Source organism: Haemaphysalis longicornis, unplaced genomic scaffold, assembly GCF_048455015.1.
Source record: "Haemaphysalis longicornis isolate Haplotype H1 unplaced genomic scaffold, Haemaphysalis longicornis Haplotype H1 scaffold_4, whole genome shotgun sequence".
NCBI classification, from domain to species: Eukaryota; Metazoa; Arthropoda; class Arachnida; order Ixodida; family Ixodidae; genus Haemaphysalis; species Haemaphysalis longicornis.
In genome coordinates, this window is record NW_027526361.1 from 21799544 (window position 1) to 21823458 (window position 23915).

The window sequence follows — 23915 nt, forward strand, 5'->3', positions numbered from 1 at the left end:
TATATATATATATATATATATATATTGTAAGCGCGAATCTTAAATGTCCCGTCATCAGCCCATTGCTAAGTATTATGACTGGTCAATACCGCCTTCACGCTTTGTCGTCGTCGCTTCATTGTGTGCGTCCATCATCATCTCATCATTCTTCGTCTTTCTCGGACGCGTCATCATCGCCATCGTAATTGATCCTGTTCTTTCCAAGGGTACCGCTCGCCGAATAAACGTCGTCTGCCAAGTCTCCTAGCATTGCTTCTCAATATATATATATATATATATATATATATATATATATATATATATATATATATATATATATATATATATATATATATATATATATATATATATATACAGTCAAACCCGGCTATAACGAACCCGGTTAGAGCGAATTATGCTATATATCGAACAAAAATAATTCACTTACGGAAATACATGGGAAACATATTCCTTATAACGAAGTTCACATCCGATATATCGAACTCTGGGCGCCTAGAATGGCCGCCGAAATGCATGATCTCGGGCTGCGATTGGGATGTGGATTGGCCGCTACCACGGAGCAAGAGCCGCGACGGAGACACTGCGCCACGCACGGAGCTACGTGACGCCCAGTACTTTCCGTAACTGTTTCCGATGCGCGGGACTCGCGACGGAACCCGCCCAGTCAGCGAGTCCGGACCAAGACAGCAGCATCGCTGAACGGCGGGAAGAGCTCGCCAACGTTCCCGATCATGTCGCGAGTGAAATCCGTCCGACGCTTATAATAAAGCGCTTTCGGCAGTCGATGTGCTCCGCCAATGCTTCTTAGATTTTTGAGGACGCGGACTCGAACTGGTGCAAACAATGTTTCGTGTAGAGTAGTTGAAGCCGCCAAAACGAAAGTGAAAACAAAAATCACCATTTTTTTTTTTTTTGCAACGCGGGCAGTTAAGGCGGAAAGTAGCTTTATTACTTGCAATGAATGGATTATTTTGGTATGGTAATGGCTACTGTACTGTGTTCGTTTCTGCATACGCGGATGGCGGAGTTGGGGAGGGGGCGGGGGCCTCCCGCGGATTGCGATCTCGTAACAATAAGCTCGTTATAGGCGGGTTCGGCTACATCGAACTATTGAATATATCGAACTAATCGCGGTGCATATTGCAGTTCGCTATAAACGGATTTGACTGTATATATATATGCGTGTGTGTTTGTTTGTGTGCGTGTGTGTGTACATTACAAGATACGGAGCACATACTCATGCGCACGTACGCACGTAACCCGTTGATTTCTTCGTTTCATTTCCCTTTATTTGCACATAAAGTTGCCCCCCCCCCCCCTAAAGAATCCTTACAGCTTGAGCTTGTGGACACCGAGAGGAAAGAAATACTTTAAATAAGCTGATAAGCTGGCTGCATTGGCGATGGCCCGGCAGAAAAGTAGGCCTGATTGGTTTTTGACGTCTAACTCACAAAGTTCAGCTACGGCGCTTATGAATCGAAGGGGACGATGACAGCTAAAAACCGGGCCCCACCACTTAAACGGTGGGGTCCAGACAGAGGAGCGATCCCCAGACAGGCCGCACGTAGCTGTGCCGCAGCCGCCAGACGGGAAACAGGGGCTGACTGTTGCGACACTCGCTGCTGCGCAGCTGTCCCGGGTGTTCGCGAAAGAGCTCCGGCGAAACGGATGAGCCACGAGCGGCGGGGACGCTGTCTGCTGCATTGCGTCGGCCCAGGGTTACAAGGCGCAATTTTATTCAGAGTATTCACACATCCCGGCAAGGAGGTTTTCTTGTTGCATTGTGAGAAGCGTTCCAGCAGGATGTTTTTCTACTTTTATGCTTTCAACGCGGTAAGTGACCCCGCGCGAGTTTGCCAGTCGTCGCCTGTATGTAGCGAGTCGACGTCGTGTTGATTATCGGGCGCACGGTGGCTATTATTGATGTTTTCATCCGCTTGATTCATTTTCCCCTCCTGAACTTGGGATATAAAATATAACGAGCTCGAACTTATTCGTATATATAACAAACGAAAAATGTGTTACGGCGTCACTGCTAAAAAAAATATTTGGGTACTTCGTTTTGATATCTTGATTTGTAACTATATATACATATGTTCAGCCTGCAATGTATGCACGTGCGCAGCTTGGAAAGGGGGTAGTCGGTTGATAGTTTGAATAAGAATACGCCGCGCAAAAAAAAAATAATAAAAAATCCTTACACATGAGATAGGTATGGCTGCATTTGATTTTATTGATTTCCAATACGAAGCAGACATTTATTTTTTGTAATCAGTGGTGCAAAACTCCAGTGTAATAAATTGTAATGCCGATGCCGAGCGCAAATTATGTCTGGTTATGGCAGCGGTGGGTACGTTAAAGAGATTCTGCAGTGAATTCGTCTTTGCAATATTTTTGGCTGCACTTTGAAGCTTATACCGCGGAATACATCTTTTGGATCCTCATCGGAAGCGATTTAGTTTATCGGCAAGGTGCGGCGCACGTTGAAACAATATATATCGCTGTTCACCGCAACCTCGACAACTACTGCACTGACGGCTACCGGCATGAAGGTTTTCCAGGTGTTTTCGCCCCATATCTCAGCATTTAAACTCTTATTTTCACCCATTTCTTTGTTTATATTCACCTTTTCCTTGTTTCTTCGGAACACTTCCCCGCCGCTCTGCTAACGACAATTATCACGGCACACTAGCAAATCCGCCGGGCTAAATTTCGCAGATCTGTATACATATTCAATTTATTTATTGTAGGGTTTAACGCGCCGACTCAACGCAGGTGATGAGGCGCGCCGTAGTGGAGAGCTCCGGATTACTTTTCACCATCTGGGGATCTTTAACGCTCGCCAAAATCTCGTCCACACGGGCGTTTTTGCTTTTCGCCTCCATCAGAAAAGCGGCCGCCGTGGCCGGGAATCAAACCCTTGTCCTCGTGCTACGCAGCACAACGCTTTAGCCACTGAGCCACCGCGGCGGATGTGTAGCATATTCAACATGTGCAACGCAGGCTTAAACGAACGAAAAATAGATGATAATTATAGAATGGCCGGAAACAAAAATTCCGAAGTCTTAGCATGAAACTGCATTGCGAACCAGGGTGCCAAGATTGCGACAGTTCATGCGGCAGCCGCTATCTCTTCTACCGACGATTACGGAGGAAGTGAGAAAATAGTCAAATAATGCACTACACGAATAAAGGTTTCCGGTGCAGCCACAAAGAAGTCTTTGAGAAATCCTCTTCCGTAGAGAAGTCCACAATGCAAGTTTGGACATTTCAACATTGAAGTCGCGCGCAGCTATTAAGAACAGCGCGCTGCACATAAAATAGATAATGGTGCGGGCGTCCGTGTGCGTGCGTGCGTAGCGTGCGCGCATGTATGTGTGGGCGTGTGCGTTTGTGTGTGCATGTGTGTTTGCGTGTGTGTGTGTGTGTGTGTGTGTGTGTGTGTGTGTGTGTGTGTGTGTGTGTGTGTGTGTGTGTGTGTGTGTGTGTGTGTGTGTGTGTGTGTGTTTTGTGTGTGTCTGCGTGCGTTTATATGTGCCTGTGTGTGCGTGCGTGTGTGTGGAAGCAGAGAGAGAGGGGTGAGGGAGGAGAGTGGGATCTACCCTGCCCGATTTTGCTTTCGCGAAGGACCGCAATTTTTCGGCATGGTGTTGAAGGCCCTTACAGCTATCCCTGTAATACTGAAGTAAAACTTCAGGTAGAAGAACACCCACATAAGCATTTCACTGTATCCTATTGCTGTGTGTCGAGAGTTATATCTATTGTTTCAGCAGAACTCTGTTTTGTTTGTAATTAAGCGTGTCCACTTAGTATCAGGCGGGAATTTCAAGTGTGTAATGGTTTTATATTTGCTCTATGAGATGCATTCGTGCATTGTGATTGCTCGACGAAGATTCGGTTCCAGTCACGGGATTATGGGACCCCGTCTGTGCAGCCAATGATTTTTACCTTCTCTCCTATGACAATTAATCTGTCTGTCTCTTCCTATTGCGTAAAATAAAAGAAGAGAATGCTGTGATAGCCCATAATGCGACAAAATGCACTTCTTTTTGAAAGTGAACGATCAATCTACCTTTAAATACATAAATAAATTAACCACCCAAAAGTAAAATGAAACGAAAACAAAAATATTTCACACCGACAATGTAAACAGTTTATACAATGAAACATGTGCCAAGTTGTGATGATATAACAGAGAAACATTCAATGAGAGACAATCGAGTAGAGTGGAAGCAAAATACGTAACATGGACAGCATAGCAGAAGTGAGAAGGAAAAAAGAACTACCGGTGATCGTATTTGATTCCGAATAGTGAAGCATAGTTGTGTTTGCGGACTGAAATAACAGCCCATGAAAATTGCACGTAAAACCCTGCTGTTGTACGGGTGTCCCAAAAAGTAATCGGAGCACGGCTTCGTGAAATTGGAATAATTTTCATTTTTTGCGGTAGCTAGCATAAATATAATATGTGCGGCCCGATTTTATTTAAGAATAACTTTCTTGAAAGGTCACTTATAGAAGTTGCTGGCTAGGCACATGGCGGAGAAACCTCCTCGAAATCTCCAGCCCGTGCTACGCTTACTTTTGGGGGCACCTGTACCTCCAAAACAAAATGAGTCGCAGCATAGCAATTATGGGACTCGTTTCAGAAACTCTAAGGCTAAGTTTCTATATTCACTACGCGCTGATTTTAGTGTGTTTTCAATGGCTGCCGTAAAAGTGTTCAAGCACAGTCACAAGCATGTGTAATATACCTTTAACGTGGATTGGGCTCCTCTAAGAGAGAGAGAAAAGAAACTCTATTTAGTCATTTTAATTTTTAAAGGATAAGGTCGATGTTGAAAAGGGTGTGGTGTAGATCGAGCAAAAAGGGTATACATTTATAACCACCAGCAGACGCCAATGCCAGAGAAAAGCGACAGTAGGAAGGACAGGAACGCGCGGCTCAAAATCGAACTCGGACTCGGGTTCAATTAAAGAAATTGCTATAAACTGTGACATTGAAGAAGCATTACCGGTGCAACTAAGCTTTATCCTGTCATAAGGTAATGCGTGGATATCACTACTTGTTGAGTTGTGAAAGAGAATGCGCGAGTGGGTTTGTCGACGCCCCTCGACCATGAACTTCTCACGGCTGCTCTCATAGTTACTGGCCAATCCACCTGAGACTGTATGTTGATGGGCTTATAATCGGCCTTACCTTAAGGTGATATTAACATTAATCCTGAAGACCTGTCAACCGACGTCTGACTCTTTGTACTCCAAGCGGAGAGTAGTGGTTGAAGACGTTAAACACCGAAGTTAGACGTTACGGCTAACGTGGGCCCGTCGCATACCCAGTGGAGGTGTGGAACCAGCGCGTATACCCGTGGAAGCCAATGGGAATGGGATCGCTGGACACAGACCCGCGTTCGCCGCCAATTGGAATTTCGAGGACAGCTACACGTAGCAAATTGCAATATTGATGGCAGGTTCCGTCAACGGGGATCTGGGGATGCCGCTTTTCCAGCCAACTGAGCGAGTAAATTGTGGGTCATGCCCACGCATTAATGTATTTAAACATAATGTATTTAAACAGACAAAAATAAACAATTGGAAAAAGCCCGACCTTGGTGTAGCGGCTTGACCGTTTTAAAAATTAGAGCCGTTCCACTCAACGTTACAGATGTCTGAAGTGCAGAGCAGTGATTCGCCATAATTGGCTGTAGCGCGTTATTCGCTCACTGCTACCACCTAACTGCTACCGCTCACTGCTACCGCCGCTGTGCTCGCGCGCCCCCGGCCTGAAACTGCGCCAGCGGTAGTTCTGCACTGCCGGCGTGGCACAACGCCGGCAGTGCAACGCACATGCCGGCGTTTTTTTTTTTTTTTTTTTTCTCGCTTACGTAAAAACCAACCCAACGAGCGTTTCCAACTAAATTAACGCGAGCTCTGCGGGCTAATTACGTATATTTTGCCTCAAACGTACCTGCAGTTTTCTTTGCGACAAACAACGGGGAGATGTATGACAAGCGCCAGCGGTTCACGAGTTTCGAATGGTTACGACTATTTAAACCGCTTGGTTTTCGAAGACTCTGCGGGACGTCCTACGACGGGTACGCCGGGCTACACCTGGGTCCGTTATCTCGCTGCGTCGCCTGATTCCAGCAGTCTCTTGGCATCGAGCGTTACAGCGAGCTGCGACGACAAGGCGAGCCCCTAAAGTGCTCCGCGCTTAGAAGGGGCGTCTGCTGCCGAATGCTTTAAAGCAAATGAAAAGTATTCAACGTGTGATCGTAGCGGTCAACCATTGTCATTGCCTGTTCTGTTAAGAACCGCAAAGCATTAGCAGGCAATAAAAAAAAAAAAACTTGTCCCAACTACTCCGACAGTAATTCGAGCCCAATCCCAACACTTAAAAGCGGTAGTTAGATTACATTTGCAATATTTTGGCACTCATTCGATGGTGACTGCAGATGTCCCAATTAATATGTGCTCAAGTAAACTGCATGTTATATTCTCTCCAAGCCAAAAATGCGCATGTCATGCATCGAAATGGTGTATCATGTTTATTTAATGGGTGAATTATACTTGCCTCGGCCATGTTGTAGTTTGCTCAAAGTACGCATTCGCGTTCCGATTGGCCGTGTTCCGCACGCCATAAAGCTCATTTCTCGAGACTTTCGAAATAAAGAATTTTTGTAACCGTGAAACCCCTTAGCTTTTGTAGCCTAAAAAGGCATTTTACGCCACCGGGGTCCAGATATAACCAAACATTTCAGCTATAGGTCACACGGCGGAGTTTGTACTGCAGATGCGCAGCCAAAGCTTCTTGCCCAAGTCACGCAGAGTCCTTACCGAACAACAGGATGTTCAATACAGTGTGCTCTGTGCTCATATCCGCACAAAATGTTTGTACTTTGTTGGCTTTAAGAGCCCGTCGTTGTTCCTGGCAGCAGTTTTATGCATTATTCCTTGGACTGCAAGAGTACGCATCGACCGCTCTCTTAGCAGAGCAAAGTATTGCTTTTTTGTAATATTCCGTTTGTACCCGTGATGCGGGCAGATGGCCTAACAAAGACTCGAATGAAGTCAGGTACATGGGAATGTAAAAAGCAGCGGATGTATTGTTATCTGTGGGACCTTACCGAATTGGCAGGCAGAGAGAGAAGACAGGAAGGCAGAGAGAGCTACGGGGGAATAGAAGGGCGGGAAGAAACAAAGAGAGAGACTTGCCTTCACAGGAGGAGGGCGGAGGGAATAAAAAATCGCGGCAACAACGCCCCATTCCTGCTGTAGAGCGTAGCTTTTCGAGGCTGCGGGCTCAGAGTACCTAGAGGGGGAAAATGAGGAAATAAAAAGAGATATAATAATAAAATAGAGGAAACGATATGCTGGGTTGAACATGCAAGCAAGCGCACATCCTGTCGAGCCGGGCAAGGATTACGTGTCGCTGAGTAAAAAAAAAAATTGGAAAGAAAGAACGCAAAACGCGTGTGTCAAGCATTTTATGATAAAAGACTGCGCCTCCATGCCGGTAGACCATTTATTGCTCATGCTCGCGATTCGGCGCTCACTCGATTAGAACTCGCTGAAGCCACGAATAACTATCGTCTAGAGGACCCATAAAATGAAGCCTTGGCGCGTATGCAGGGTAAGTTTGGAATGCTTTGTACTTCTTGTTAATTTATCTTTTGCTATAATGAGTGAACAATTGAACTTGGCTAAATTTGTTAAATATTTACGATAGTACTTCTAGAACTACTGTCCCGTCGCGCCTTTCATAACTAAGCATGATAAACACTTCTCTTTCATCCGATGATTCCCCACTCTTATCGCCTGGTATGTGAGTTTTATTGTTTCTTCAAGCGTAAAGTTTTCCTACTGCTCCACAATAACTTCTGACAAATAATACTCCTTTTTTCCGGTTCCATTTTGGTAATTATACTAACTTATTACGCTACCCATCTGACTACTAAATTACTGAATCCGTCAAGTAACTATTAAAACACTTGATTACTTACATAATTTATTTCTTGAAAATTCCACTTACTGTAATTTATCCACTGAAACACCTTGAAACCCATGGCAGCATGCCTTGCTGCATAGACAGGCCTTCATTTGTGCTACACCAAATGTTGCCTTATTTTTCTTAGACGTACATGCATCCCGCTGACGTAGCTGACTTGCCGATCAACGTGGTCGCCACCATGACTAATGGCTGCGTGTAGTCGATCGGTGTCGTCTGGTTGGGGCCGTGTAGCAGGAGAACAAATCCTCCGCCGATAATCGGGGGAAAAAAAAGTTGCGTGCCAATCCACCCTGTGAAGGTGGCTGGAAAGCGAAGCTGTAAACGACACCCACAATGATTACCCATGCGACGTCACTTAGATTAACACACGTGGCTCTACAAAGAGTGAAATCAGAGACAATTAAAAGCACTTAACCACACCCTTTATTACTTCAAAGAGATTTTCTTTGCTAAGGTTAAATCAACGCATGTTTCATGAACTGTGGTTGGTTGAGTTTTAGTGTTGAAGCACATGACTGGAAATTCTTCTTTTATAAAATTAAAGGAAGCTCAAACCCGGTGTTAGACGATCCTTTTCTCTTCCGTCTCTGCCGCCGCCAATGGACGCGACGGGATCGGCGGCAGAGACGTGAAGTGAAATGCCATGAGTTGGTCTAAGCTTCCTTTAGTTTTTATAACTCCATGCGCAAGGCGCGCACACGGCCGCTACACGTGCCGTGCGCGGACCGCACAGCAGCGCGAGAGGTCGCGCGACGCTATCACGTGGAATTCAGCGAGAACGCAGGGGGTAAACCCGCAAATGTGCTCAGTGAGTGCACCGTTGCCTCCCCCCGACTCCGCGTGGGCTCGTAGCTCAATCGGTAAGACAACGGGCTCTAGCTTCATTTCTCTATTCGTTCCAGGTTTGATTCCTGCGGTGCCAGTAACTTTTATTTGTTCGCGAGAGTTGTCTGTTGACAACAACGATCGCGACAGAACCCTGGGGGTAGAGGTAAAAAGCTTCGCTTTAAAAGGCTGGCGTTGTTGCCCAGCATTCACCGGTAACAGGGTGAGGCGGAGTTCCGCATTAGAATTGGGAAAAAACTTTATTTGCGCCAGAAAAACGACGGTTTCTAAGCGCCGCGTCGCGGGCCCGGCGTCGTCCTAGGGTTTGCCGTTACTAGGCGTAGCGCCAACGCTTCCGGTTGCCGGGTCGCCTGGTCTGTGCTTTTCAAGCGCACCCCGGACTTGCTAGACGGCCCAGAGCTGAGTGTTCTTGTCGTTACTGCGTGCAGTGCCCTGGAGATGAGGCGGGTAAGTCCTTGATAGACCGGCTGCGGCCGTAGCCGTAGTAGACCAGCAAGGAAACTCAGTGACCTCGGGCACAATCATGACGACGCACCCTGAGGTGGCAGAAGAAGCGGCTATTGCGCTCGCAATAGCTAGCACGGAAGCCAAAATTATTGTGTCTGATTCCAAGACAGCAATAAGAAACTTCCTGGCGGGACGAATATCCCGGCCAGCGGCCAAAATTCTTTCTACGTTTATTGGCGACAGATGCAGGCATGTTCGCCTTGTATGGACACCAGCGCACTCGTCCCTGCCGGGGAATGAACTGGCTCACGAGGCAGCCCGAGATTTCGGCAACCAGGCTGACCTCGACGGAGACATCGGGCCTACGTTCACGGGGAGCAGAGACAGGCTGGCCACGTACAGGGAGATCACACACCACTACAGGTTGAGTCGCCTCAAGTACCCTGCACCACACTCTTCCCTCAACAGATGGCAGTCGGTTGCGTGGAGACGAATACAGTCGAACACCTTCCCCAACCCTGTTCTCTACAACCGATATTACCCAGACACGTATTCCGACAGATGCAAGTGGTGTGCAGACAAAGCCACCCTACAACACATCATATGGGCATGCCCACAGAAACCTCGTTCCCCTAATAGAGCATTAAACATCAGGACTCAGGAGCAATGGGAGGCCGCCTTGCTCAGCTCTCACCCCGACGTACAACAACTACTCGTCCAGCTGGCGGAAGATGCCGCTAGGGCCCACGGGCTCATGGCCGCCATCTAACGGGGAAGGCTAGGTGACTTCCTCCCTGTCACCCCCTTCCTTCTACCAGTTTGGGCTCAAATAAAGTTCCTTCTCTCTCTCTCTCTTGATAGAGCTTCGTTTGGAAACCGGGCACAGTACCAGAAAGTGTGCCACTGGTCTGCCAGACCCGCACCACAAACTTGACACACACCCGTCGAATCGCAACAAAACACTCTCAGTAACACTGCTCGACCGCCCGTTGGCTGCGCTAACAAGCGTACAAACAAGAGAAAGAGAACAAGCTGGTCTAAACAACGCTATTCTGCAGGGGCGTAGGCAGAGGGGGGTTTCATCGCCGTAACACCCTCCCCCCGCACCCCGAAATTCTTTCGAGTGCCGCATCCCCTCCTCCTTCCGTTCGGTATTTTTTCCCAGGATATTTGCACACCGCATCGATACATTGAAAGTCAAAAACAAAAAATACGAAGAGGGTCGGCTTGCCGACACGTATGGCGCCTGGAAGTAATGTGTGCACGCGTAGTTTTAGGTAGAAAGGGAGCATGTAACCATACTCCCCCCCTACAATGCCCTGCTTCGATGCGCAACGAAGAATGTGGGATAGCCAGCTTGCAAAGACCAAGCTTAGACCGATCGCTCTACGGTTGGCTTCACCTCTTAGCGCAAATGCATTGCAGGTAAGACTTTTTTTTTTTTTTTTCAAAAGCATTACGAGCCGTTTTATATCAAAATATTCATGGCCTAGGCTAGGCCGAGTACTCCCACAGTACCACAGGGTACCCCCACCTAGGCCGAGTACCCCGACAACCAGGACCGTGTAACGCCCTGCATTTCCTCAAACATGCAGATTTCGTGAAGGTTCCACATTAATTCGTTATAATAGTGTAAATGGACATAATTGGTCGGGCAAAATTTTCAAAAGCAAGAAAAAAAGGAAGGAAAAATAAAAAAGCGAGAATGGCGAACTGTCTAACGCCCTGCATTGCAACGAAAATGCAGATTTCGTGGTAGTTTTACCTTTAATCGTTATAATAGCGTAAATGGAGATAATTTATGGAAGAGGATTTTGAAAAACCAAGAAATAAGCAAAAATATAAAAAAGAAGTTGCGGAAATGCCGAGCTGTGTAGCGCCCTTCATTGCCACAAAAATGCAGATTTCGCGGAATTTCCACCTTTAATCCTTATAATAGCGTAAAGGGAGATAGTTGGTCGAACAAAATTTAAGGAAAAATCAAGAAATAAGTAAAGTATAAAGAATACTGAAAATGGCGAACCATGTAACGTCCTGTATTTTCTCAATAATGTAGATTTCGCGGAAGTGACACCTGTAATCGTTATTGTGGCGTAAATGGGGAGTCGGACAGAATTTAGAAAAACCCAAACATTTGTCTGTAAAGAGCTCACACTTTCAACAAGCTGCATAAGAAGCTGCATTAGACAAGCTGCATGATATGCCTTAGTTATCAATTCTCTGAATTTGTGCGAATTTTTTATGCACTTTTCTTCTTACGCTAAAAATAAATGGTCTACCCTCGGTCTGTCGCCGGAGACAATTTGCTGGCTCCTAGCCATAAACAGCTCCACAGTGAAAGAAAGAGCGTTGCGGAAAGACCTTCCATATAGTCTAGATCACTGCCAATGTTGATTGTAGCTTTGACCACGCTTTATCACGCTACTCCGATTATGATTTTCAGCTTTGCTGAGGCCCAAAATGGGGATACCTGGATATTTCGAGATCGATCGTTTCAGTTGGACCAACGCAGCCTGTATAACGCCGCCTGCGGAGAAATAACCAGTAGAGGCGGACGAACCCCTTCGTGGCAATACCAAGCATATTTTTTCTGCGACGTCACCTAATGTTAGGCGTGCATAGCTAAGTTTTGTTAGACAGGAGGTGGCTTTAGTAGTGCCCTGCCAGTCTTCAAATTATGCTCACGCGTGCCCACATTTGAAAAGTAAAACGTATTTTGCAGTACTTGGGATTAAGACAATGCCGCACATGTTCCGGAGAGGGAACAGTTAGCACTCGACAACAACTCCTTTTCTGACGACAAGGTAAAATATCGAAGTTTTGGGCACAAGTTTTCTGTCGTTATTAAATGCAGGATCCTGCCTCACCCAGAGCGTAGATATTTCTCCCCTGTAATTAGAAATGGCGGAAATACAGGCTGTAGCTTGATGAATCTGGAGGACAATTTGGTATAAATAACTTAGCAGCTATACACGGGACACTTGTTCCGGGGATGTGAGGCATATCATTATCCGTCGCGAAAAACCACGCGCTGTGAGTGGGCGTTTGCCTTGTTTTACAAAAAGAGACAAAACACAACGCAAAGAAGAGTCTGCGTGTTGGAACTGGTATGTATTTATTTCCACGAGCTTCCTCTTACACCGAGGTGTCCTTGGCACAAGCGAGTGAAGACACGTGGCCGAGTAGAATAGTCAAACGGAGCAACTACTGGCTACCCAAACAGCCAAAGGGTGCGCAGCTGTCGTGGCGTGGGTGACGTCAGCAGCGCCGCTCATGCGGGAAGCGACATCGCTCGACAGTTTTTCTTTCGTTTCTTTTTACTGCGATGCAGTATACTTCTGCAAGCCAAGGAAATTTTCGTGTCTACGTCAGCATAAAACTCCCAGGCTAAATAAAAGGACTTGCTGGCACCGCCAGGAATCGGACCTGACCCAAATGGAGTAATGGAGTGACAGCCTGTCGTCTTACCAACTAAGCTACACCCACGCGAGTAGACGTGGAGACACACGTTGTACCCAATGAGCGCAGCGGCGGGTCTACATTCTGCGCTCATTCAAAGCCTTCTTGCTAAGCGCAAATCGCATACTGTGCGATAACGGTGTTCACATGGTTTGGATTGACGGCGAAAGGAACAGCGCCTGGGGTTGGCGGGGAGGGCGCTTTTTGGAGGCGACGCATGAAACAACAGTGATGGGAAGGCAGTGAGAGAGATAACGCCATCGCCGCGCGTGCGCCAGACGCTCCTCTCTGTTTTCTTTCTGCTGTCGCTGCTGCGTTCGGGACGCGGCCCCCGCGAAAGCCAGGTAACGGCTGCCACAGTGTCTAGTTTCCCTATTTGTAGAGCCACGTGTGTGAATTCAAGTGACGTCGCACGGGTAATCGTTGTGGGTGTCGTTTACAGCTTCGCAGTCCAACCACTTTCACAGCGTGGATTGGAGCCTTTTTTTTTTTTTTTGTTCATTGGGATAAATGGCGACGTGGCAGAGTTGACCAGATCCGTGGGGCTTAAACCACCCGAACGCCGTTACCGGCGCTGCTTCAGTCAACAGGTCGTGTAAAGGTCTTTTTGTTCATACCTTTTTGTTGTAGTCATTCTTTCACATCTCCTAGATTAAAAGCCCTTCTAAGGTGTATTTTTATCTTTGCCTCCGTAAAAATCAATTCTACATGCATTTTTAACAAAAAGGAGGCTGGTACTTCTTGTGGTGTACCAATAATTTCGGGTGTACCAATAAGTGTGGTGACATGTATTGGCCATGATACCAGCTCTAGCTGTTGGTAAAGATCTCGGCTCTGCTTGCTTTGGCTTCAGGGTCTTTTGTTGAGGCACAAATGGCTTTTACAATGGTAACCGGTTCCCCTGAAGTTAAAAACGGTTTCAAGAAAACGACGCCAAACATCGAGAACTAAAGCCAGCCGGGATCCTGTGCACACACTTCGCGTATAAAACGGTTCCATGCTTATAGCCACTTACCGCACATACCTCATGAGGGGTACTGGTTAAGGCGCATTTGGAGGATTGTCTAGTGTCAGGGAAACAAAAGTGCTATTCAGCATCTGCTCTCACCATCATCATCATCATCATCGCCGTCGTCAGCCTACTCAGGCCCACTGCAGGACGAAGGCCTCTCCCACCGACCTCCAACCACTCCTGTCCCGCGCTGCTCGAGTCCACAGTTTACCCCCGAATTTCTTTATTTCATCCCTCCATCGTGTTGTTGGCCTTCCCCTTCTTCTAGACCCGTCTCTTGGTCACCACTCTGTTACCCAAAGTGTCCACCCGTTGTCGGTTCATCTCACTACATGACCAGCCCTAGTTCATTTCTTTTTCTTTATTTGAACTGTGAAATACTCTACTCTAGTATGTTCTGTGATCCACGTAGCTCGTTTCCTGTCCCTGAGTGTTACTTCTGACATTATTCATTCCACTAATATCACAATAATGTCCTAGGCCGGCTCAACCGAATAGTGTTACTCCTAACATTAGTCGGTTGAGCCTCCGTAAGTTTGATTTCTACTTGTTTAGTAAAGTGCGAAGACGCCATTTGATGTAGAAAAACAAAACAGCTCCGTGCCCACAAATTTATCAGGTGCATGCACGCGTGGAATGGGCGAAGAATCTGTTAAATCTCTACACCCTATAATAAGAGTGTCGGCTTGCTTTCTTGCTTTGTCAGTCGGTTCCTTTTCGCATTCAATGCACTCGACGAATTTCTCTGGGAAAGATAAAGTGCAAGTATTCGTTTTCTATCGTTTAATGTCAGCGCTTCCGAATGGACTTTATACACCCCACCTGGGTATTTGCAATCTATATGTTTCTGTCTGGGTAGTTATTATACAAGCTGTCGTTGTTTTTGCTTGTGAGTTTTTGCTACGTGAACTTGCAAATTTCAAAAGTTGTCTGGAAGGAATACGAATTAGTTTTGCTTTAAAATGTCGCTGCGATATTAAGGTACTTCAATACATTCGACGTGTGTAAAATTTTCCAATTTGTTCATACGCAGGTGTTCACTGTGCGACCAGCACAATGGTTCCAGTGCCGCCTCAAGATAGTGGCGACTGCTGCCTTACTGACACTCGTCGCGTGCATATTCTTCCGTGTGATCGTGCCACTAATCGGCGCTGTCTTTACCCACACACCGCTGAAATGGTTCCCAGACACGGACATCGCGAAGCTAAGTCTCCCCGCGGAGAGGCTCCACAACAAGCCTTACAAGTACCTCCTCACCCCCGACGGTGTGTGCCCCAAAGGCGCGCCCATCGACTACCTTTTCATGGTCTTCTCCGCGCCCGAATACGTCGAGGCACGCAACGTAATTAGGCGCACATGGGGTCGAGACGCGACCAGGTCTGCGGGAAACAGGCTACTCTTCCTTTTCGGCCGGCCTAGCACCGAAAAGTGGCAGAGTGCCCTGGAGTTCGAGTCCCAGCAGTACGGCGACATCCTGCAAGAGGACTTCCAGGATTCGTACCGGAACCTGACGCACAAGACGGTCATGATGCTGCGCTGGACGACGGCCCAATGCCCACAGGCTCGCTTCGTCGTCAAAATAGACGACGACTGCTTCCCGAACCTTGGCAATTTCTATAGGGCGATGCACGGCCAACCGGAGGATGCTGTGTACGGCGAGCTGAAACACCGGGAGATTCCGACGCGCACGCCTGGCCACAAGTGGTACATACCGTACGACGAGATCTCCAGTGACGTGCTTCCCGATTTCGTCTCGGGCGGCATGTACGCTATAGGGGGCCGAGTCGTGGATCTTCTGTACAGGGCCACGGGGCAGGTGAAGGCCTTCCGCATGGAAGACGCCTTCCTGACCGGAATGTGCGCCGAGCGCGCCGGCGTGGCCAGGACCCACTTGGTAGGCACGTACAACCTTAAGCTGTCGTCGCTGTGCGAGTACAAGAAGGCCATCTACGGACACCACGTGGATCCGAAAGAGTTGAATGACCTGTGGTACGCCATGAAGCGGCTAGAGTACAAGTGCCACCGGTTACTGTTCAGTTTCCACTTCTGCTACTGCCGAACCATCGCCAGCACCGACGACTTGGTGATTGAGACGCCTGTGTTTTGAAGCGAGACAGAAGTGACTAGACGAGGTGTTTATAGAGACGGCTCAATAGGAGCTGGTTAAATAAAAATGTACATAAACAATAGAATATAGAAAACCAACTGACGCACATGCTTCTCGTTAGGGCTTTGAAGAATGATTGTTTGAAATGCTTATTCAACACGACTAATTTCTTACAGCTGAGGGAGGCGATTTGGGAAGGGAGGAAAGCTAGGCGGCATGGTGTGGGAGTGTCTGGTCGAGGAACGCTGTGGTTTTTGTTCTGGCCAGATGGAAGACAGAGGGGATTACTAATTCACGCGGTGTCTCCTTCGCGTCGTGTGCGACCAGTGGGGTCAAGTCATTCGAGCTGGCCCAGAGAAACCAGAAATTGTTCACGACGATTTATGCAAAACGGGCACGTTCAATAAACGTACGCAAGGGCCGTCGGTGCACAGCATTACCTATACGCCGGTTGGTGGATTGCTGACTTTGCGGTATAATCTTTAGTGCAGGAACGGGGTCATTAGCACGGCTATCTTGGGCACGGCATGCGATAACTTGTTTTTTCGGGGAGAAGCTATGACGGGGCATTCGGTGACATCCTCCGGGAATGCAAAGATGATCTCTAATTGAACTTTGACCTGGCATGTATCTTAGCAACGTGCACATTCTGCCGGTGCTTCGGGCGTTCTTTGAACGCAAGGAAAAGTAATAAAAGCTGGAATCACAACGACATTCACTTCTTACTCCTAGTAAAAATAAGAAAAGTAAAGTTTAAATATAGTGAGTGACAAGCCTCAAAGGAACAAATAATAATTTCCAATCATCCCACCGACCATGTGGTTCCACAGGTCCCAGTAAAGAACGTGTATCCCGTGCACTGTTTTGTAACGCTCGATTCACGGGAAGGAAGATAACACTTCGCAACTCCAAAGGTTAGGTTAACCCGCCTGTACGCAAAAGAAAAAGAACCTAGTCGCAGGTAACACGACCGACCCAAAGGGATACAGCGCAGAGGATATTCCTTTTCGTGATGCGATTAGTCTTATTTTCTAACGACGCTTTCGCATATTAAAGCTATCTTTTCTAGCCGGCGCTCTCTCACGCTTGTAAATAATGCAGCTTCAGATAATTAAACATTTTCGGAGCAATTTCTTGCCCCTATAGCCTGTGACAGTGTTAAAGAAAATTTGAAACAGGCAGTACGCATGTCGCTTTCGTACAGCTATTTTGCTTGGGGGTATTTATCATTGTTCTGTCGTGACAAATACTCTGCTCTACGAGTTTGTCTGTCTTGTTCGTTTGTTTGCTTACTAAGGTATGGTGCGCGTATACACCGTGCGCAAAATGTATTATTACAGTTTCTTGCCCAGGTAAATGGGGCGAAAGGCGTTTGACACGCCTGAGGAATCCCCGGCCCTGAAGTTGCACAACGGCACCAGCACCGGCGCAGCAAGGCATATGAGACGGAATGTAAATGCTGGGAATGTAAAGTAGAAGGTGATCGTAACAGAACAAGAGAAAACATGAACGAAATATATTTACATGATTTGAAATTGTGCTGCAAAGATTGAAGCACTCCGAACGCACAAATACGTGTTTTGTATAGTGCACAACCTTTATAAAATACGTCCTTTCAGTGTTTGGCGGGTATTTATTGTAAATAAAAACATGCTTGACCAGTAAATAAACAAAGGTGCCTCAGACTTTTGTTGAATTGATTCCGGCCCAACGCAATGTCTACCACATGGCAATAGGGCGCAAGCGTTTCATTTTTACACATTTCACGACGATGGCAGAATGTTGTTTCTTCATAATTCTAAAATAACACCTGGAAGCACTTGACCCCAGTGTGCTCAAGTTGACTATTATTGCGATTAAAAAAAAGTGAGAGTAGCCCATCGAGGGGCCTAGCATGCAGTCTGATGCGTACCAAGTCGGCGTTGTTACAAGATGCAGACACGACGTTTTGCATTGCGTAATGTAACAGCGCAAATGACACTTTTGGCTGAGCTGGAGGGAAAAAAATGGGAAATATCCCCGGAAGGGGTTGTTCAAGAGATCCGAAACATATATTAATTCAACCGTGTAAAGACACTGGTCGTTTAAGGATTGCTAGACTCGTTTAAAAATAAAAAAGGGTGGGGACATTAGTGTGCCTGAAAGGCTCGCAAAGCTGTTTTCAGGTTGCCTAGCAAGGAAAGAGGTACCCCTGGCCTTGAAAAATACCCAGCGCGATTCTCGTCCATTCCAAGGTGGATGTCGAAGATCCGAATAATTACAAACTTATTAGTCTGCTTCCAGATTCGTACAAGTTATTAAACAGAGGTAATTGCGAATCGCATCACCTGCACCCCAGATTTCCCACAACCGAGAGGTACCGCTGACTTTAGGAAAGGCTACTCAACACTTTACCGCATTCATGTCGTCAGTCAGATAATACAGAAATCTGTAGATTAAAATAAACCCCTTTACACTGCATTTCTATATTACGAAGACGTGTTGATTCTGTAGACAACGCTGCAGTAGTGGGAGCGTTTGAGAACCAGATAATATAGAAGACATAGCTATGATTCTTAGAGGACATATACAAGGAATGTAAAGGCAGAATAATCCTCCCCCCCCCCCCAAAAAAAAAAAAAAGAAAAAAATGAAAAAATGAAAATTTTCCTATCCGGAATGGAGGGAGGCAAGGAGACACAACCTCAACAAAAAGTGAAGGAAGCTAACACTTACGTTAAAGACTTGACGTAGCGAAGCATTTCACAACCTTCACGATCATCACGAAGGTTTACATGCACGATTGCAGCCGACTTGCTTCTTCTTCGCTGCCGCAACGACCTTTGCTCCAGCTTTGTTGCCGTAAGTGTGAGCTTCATTATTTTTTTTAAGTGATAATGATCGGACATCACCTTGGAGGGGCGGACGCTACGACATGTCTTTCTCGTTCCGAGCAAGTGTGGCCACGATTACTGCGAACGCTGGAGTATTCCTCGTTACGAGCAAGTGCTGCCACTTTTAGGTGAACGCTGGAGTTCCTTTTTTTTTTTTTTTTTTTTGCCAATCTTGGCCAATCTTCCTAAGTGGGTATGCTTGGCTTGAAAAACGTGCGCCAGGGACGCCGGGCGGTCGCCGTGAGGCACGCGCTCACGTGCCGGAGCTCACGTGCTCTCGGCATTTTCTCGGTATTTTGAACTGCGGGCACGCGAAATAACGATTTGCTAAACAACTTTGCTGTTAAAATGTGTAAAGCCTGTCTTGAGTAGGTGTTCAGGAAGCTTGTACAGGAGAAGCCAGGAATACGACTGATTGGATAATACGTGAGCCACTTAAGAGTTACACACGGTATTATCTTGTTCAGTGAGTCAGGAGAACAAGGGCAAAAAAATGCTTAAGAAACAGCTCCCAGAAAGCCCATTAACAGCAGTAGAGATGAATAGGAAGATATAGAATGTAATGTTGAACATACACCTACAAGCAGAAAGCCCTACTTTTAGCGTAGGTAATAGAATACTCGAGGAGGCGGATGTATATAGCTATTTTGGACAAGGAGTCAGTTCAAACTACAGCCACGAAAAAAGTCCGGTGTAGAAATAATATCGACACGAAAGCATTGCGCAACGCATAAATGTGGGCAGTTGGTTCGAACTGGGAAACATGGTTAAGTACCGCGGTAAGACGGGACAAAAAGTAGAGATTACACAGGACTAGCGCTAGTCCTGTGTTGTCTCCACTTAATTGTCCCGTCTTACCGCGCTACTTCACCATGTTTCACAGCGTTAGGCAAGCACGCGCAAATAAGGAACAGTTGCTTTCTGGACCAAGAAAGCCACCCACTTTTATGCTTGATAAACATTTCCAATCCCATTATCTCCATCTCTATCCCTGAAAAAAAAATGCACGCAACTAATGCGCATTGCCAGTCACGACTTATTGGCCAAGCACTTGGGGCGGGACTAAATGCGGAAAAGAAAACATAGATGAGCCCAACGTGACATGGAAAGAAGGACGGTAGGAGTAACACTTAGGGATAGGAGCGAGGGTTTCGGAGGATTAGGAAACAATCTCGAGTGGGAGACACCATAGCTTGAATTAGGATGAAAAGGTTGACTTGGGCTTGGCATGTAAAATGTGGAGAAGTGACAACCGCTGGACGACCGACCAGGACAACGGAGTGGCTACCGAGAGGCGGCGCTAGAAGTAGAGGAAGGCCTTTGAGTTGATGGAACGATGAAATTAGATCATTAGAAAAAAAAAGATGTGAACGGCTGGAGAAAAATGGGAGAGGCCTTCATCCTGCTTACAAAGAGGAGAACAGCGGAAAAGGAACGAAGCACAAGACGAAAAAAAAAGTACAACCACAAGCGCTGACTTACAACTGAATTTTGATTTTTCGGCATGTCACATAAATAAGCTGACAGTGAAAGAACAAAAGCAAAGCAGGACTAACATGAATGATGCAGACAACCCAAACGGTCATCACACTGCACCAACGCCATGCGCCAAGAACACGTGCTGAACTATCTGTGGGACAGAAAATTACTCTCTTTTTGCGAGAGGGACAATGAGGGTGCACTCACACAACTTCCTTTTCGGCGCTCTATTCCTTCGGCCTCAGTAATTTCTCTAGTTATTTTATCTTCATCTTTTGCAATGACCTGTGTTTATGAAAGATTGGGGCGCAGCCACGGTAATCCCGACAGTGGACACCTAAGTGGCCACTAATCGCCTTATGTTATTTCTGGACCGCATGGGTTATCTCCATCATTCATGTTAGACCTGCTTTGCTTTGAGTTTTTGACTGCCAGTGTGTATATGCATCACCTCCTTGGTATATGTGACATGCCGGAATATAAAAATTTAGTTGGAAGTCAGCCCTTGCGGTTGTACTTTTTTCTTCGCCTTGTGCTTCGTTTCTTTTGCGCTGTTCTCCTCTTTGTAAGCATGAACCAACTTACCCAAGCGTCACCCTTAGCAAGCTTCATCCTGCAGTGAACTCGGGATTATTATTATTATTATTATTATGATAATGATGATGATGATGATGATGATGATGATGAGGAGGAGGAGGAGGAGGAGGAGGAGGAGGAGGAGGAGGAGGAGGAGGAGGAGGATGAGGAGGAGGAGGAGGAGGAGGAGGAGGGGCTAAGACGACGATTATGATCATGATAATGCTCAAACCTTCTAATTTACAGCTTCACATTCATTCTTAGTTTCGAGAAGAGCGGCAGTACATTAAACAGCTTTGTTTTAGGGGTGAAGCCCCTTAGGGAATCGGGCTGCCGGCGCCTCATATCGTCGTCGTCTCACGTCGCCGTAGTATCATGTAGTCACGGTACTAAATCACAGGGACACTCGTTTTCCAACGCCTCGCGCGAGAACGTAACGCGTACTAAAAGAACACACCGGGACACTCGTTTTCCAAAGCCTCGTGCTAGAACGCTCCGTGCTTCAAAGACACGAGACTAGCAGCTAATCTGTATACCTCTAACCCCACACGGTTTCATATCCGTGGGCAAAAACGTCAAAGCGCCAAGAATACACTTATACGCTGCATGCTTCACACCTCCCCAGTTTTCACGTTAGTGGAGACGGCCCGGAATTTTTAAGGGCAAAGCCCCTTAGGGGCTCGGGCTGTCGGCGTCTCATGTCGGAGTCGTCTCACTTCATCGTAGTATCATGTAGTCCCGGTACTAAATCACCGGGAAACCCGTTTTGTTTCATCTCCGTGGGCAAAACGCGTACTAAAAAAACACACCGGGACACTTGTTTTCGAACGCCTCGCGTTAGAACGTTTCGTGCCTCAAAGACACGAGAATTTTACAGCAAAACTGTACACCTCTACTCCCCAACAGTTTCATCTCCGTGGACAAAAACGCAAAGACGCCAAGAATGCACTTATACACTGCACACTTCGCCCCTCCCCGAATTTCACGTTAGTGGGCATGGCCCGGGATTTTTTCTAGGGAGTAGGAAGTGTGCGGAGTGGGTGCTTATAGTAGTGAATTAATTGACATTAAAAGTGAAAATTACCGTACTTACTATTTAAGCTTCTTTCTTGATATTATTTGTTTAAGCCTGCATATTGACTTGTATATTCAGCAATTCATTTACTTACCTCCTCACCAGGTTTCGTCTCAGCACAGAGAAGTTCTTCCCACCACACAAAGGCCTTACGTACGAAAGTCAAACACTAAAAAAATTTTAACAAACACCTTCATACACAATTCTAGGCTTGCTTTAATGTTCCCGAACACCACAGGCGAACACTGGAATAAATGCGTAGAAGTAACAAACCTCTTCAATGTATTCTGGGGTTGCCCATTATATGGCCGCCATAGAACACCCACGAGCACAACATACTATAGACATGGGAGGCAGCTCCGGTCAATTCCGCCCTGAAGACTCGGAGAGAGCTGATACGAAGAGTGGAGGTCGGAGCAACTGAAACTGGGGCCCTGGACAGAGGGTCCCACTCACTACTCTAGACCCTCCTCCGCCTCTTTCTCCTCCTCTCCTCACATTAATAAAGTTTACTGTCTGGCTGAGTATCGCCGCTAATATGTTTGATTTTCGCAACGAGCCCACCGACTGTGGCGTATTTTTCTCATCTGCTGGTTATAAAAGTTGAATCAGGCCGTCTGTGCGGTAACGTAGGTAATATTGTGTTCATCAAAGCTTTCTCTCTCTCTCTTTAGGTAAACATTCGCGCCCCCTCCGTCTCATGTTCATATCCCTGCCTGCGTCATATATGGAGGAGTTGTAAGCCTGTTGCGGGGATTGAATATGGCTAAATGTGTGCTAGGTGAACCAGTAATTGAAGGCACGTCCAACGCTAAAATCTTGCCATCAACAACCTCTTTTGCCCAAGCACCCTTTTAGGCGGGAGCCTTTAGTGCCCCTTTGTGCGAAACAGAGGCGTTGCTATTGTACGGTACAGGAAATGGCCGCCTCTGTAAAGGGTAAATAAAATACCTGCAGAAATTCATAGAATTGCCTATTATATAGTGCATAGAACTCTGATGCCGCCTGTCTAGAGTGTGACTTCTTTCCAGACAGATTTGGCTCATTGGCCAAAAACGTCGGGTTATTTTATTCCTCGTAAGTTTCCTTCTGTTTCGTTTCGTCAATGTCGTAATTTTTTTTACCATAATACCGATTAGGGGCCTTTCCTTCGCCAATTGTGTATTTTTTTTTCCGCAGATGCAAAGCAAAGTGCTGGGTGGGTGGTCCGTTTCGCAATTGTTTATTCGTATTTCGAACGTTTTCTTTCTTTTTGCGGACTTTGTTCGTTTATTCTTCTGTTTTGGAGGAACACGCATAATATGCAAATTTTTGATTTCGTCAGATCATTATTGTGGGTTTTTTATTTCTGTTTTCTTTTTCTTATTTTTTAGTTTTTTTCAAAATGCTGTTCTACCATTTATCTTCATTTACGCTATTATGACGATTAAATATGTTATTTCCTCCAATTACGCATTTTTGTGCGAATGCAGGGCGTTACACGGTCCTGGATGTGGGCGTACTCGGCGAAGAATGCTACGCATTAAAAACACTTTTTAATTCTTATGGGAATTTAACCCAAACCTCCAGACAGGAACGAGTGCGCGAATTACCCCCCCCCCCCCCCCCCCGCTCCTTACGCTACATTAGCCCGTTGCAAGCGGTGGAAAGAGTTGGCCTAGTTGCTGCGACGCAGGCGTCGTATCGCCTGAGAGGTTAACGTGACGGCACGTGAATGGAACAGGTGCATGCCAGCCACGGAGAACTCTGATTCTTGGGAAGCCTGGGCGTGAAGTGTTGCCAGTCTGCCTGTCGAAACAATTCGCACCAAACAAACGAAGAAACGAGCGTGAAGGAAGAGACGTACTAAACACTATGTATCCCTAAGGAAGTATTACCACAATAAGAGAGAGAGAGAGCAGGCTCTTTATTGAAAAAGTAGAGCGTTTTGCCGCCGTTTGCAATCGCCTACATGCGTCTCTGCTAGGGGTCGGGGATGTAGGGAAAACAGGCCCTAGAAAGAGGTGGGCAGAAAGAAAAAAAAAAAAAAA

General features: G+C 46.5%; 1 protein-coding gene across 2 annotated transcripts; it reads left to right on the forward strand.

Moving 5' to 3' along the window:
- The first annotated feature begins 1695 nt into the window (after window positions 1-1695).
- On the forward strand, window positions 1696-17567 carry LOC144178364 (beta-1,3-galactosyltransferase 5-like). 2 transcript variants are annotated; one of them, XM_077706144.1, is made up of 2 exons: window positions 1696-1833; window positions 14809-17567. In XM_077706144.1, exons 1-2 carry the CDS (start codon window positions 1804-1806, stop codon window positions 15880-15882), a joined length of 1104 nt encoding a protein of 367 aa, XP_077562270.1. In that variant the 5' UTR covers window positions 1696-1803; the 3' UTR covers window positions 15883-17567. The 2 variants fall into 2 exon arrangements, with proteins under 2 accessions (XP_077562270.1, XP_077562272.1); XM_077706146.1 differs by lacking the exon at window positions 1696-1833 and adding an exon at window positions 7530-7633.
- Window positions 17568-23915: the final 6348 nt, after the last annotated feature.

Bases quoted from the DNA above. Each gene is read 5' to 3' on its own strand.
- LOC144178364 (XM_077706144.1), top strand. From the start codon at position 1,804: ATGTTTTTCTACTTTTATGCTTTCAACGCG. The intron at 1,834-14,808 runs GTAAGTGACCCC...GTTCATACGCAG, and splicing joins ACTTTTATGCTTTCAACGCG to GTGTTCACTGTGCGACCAGC.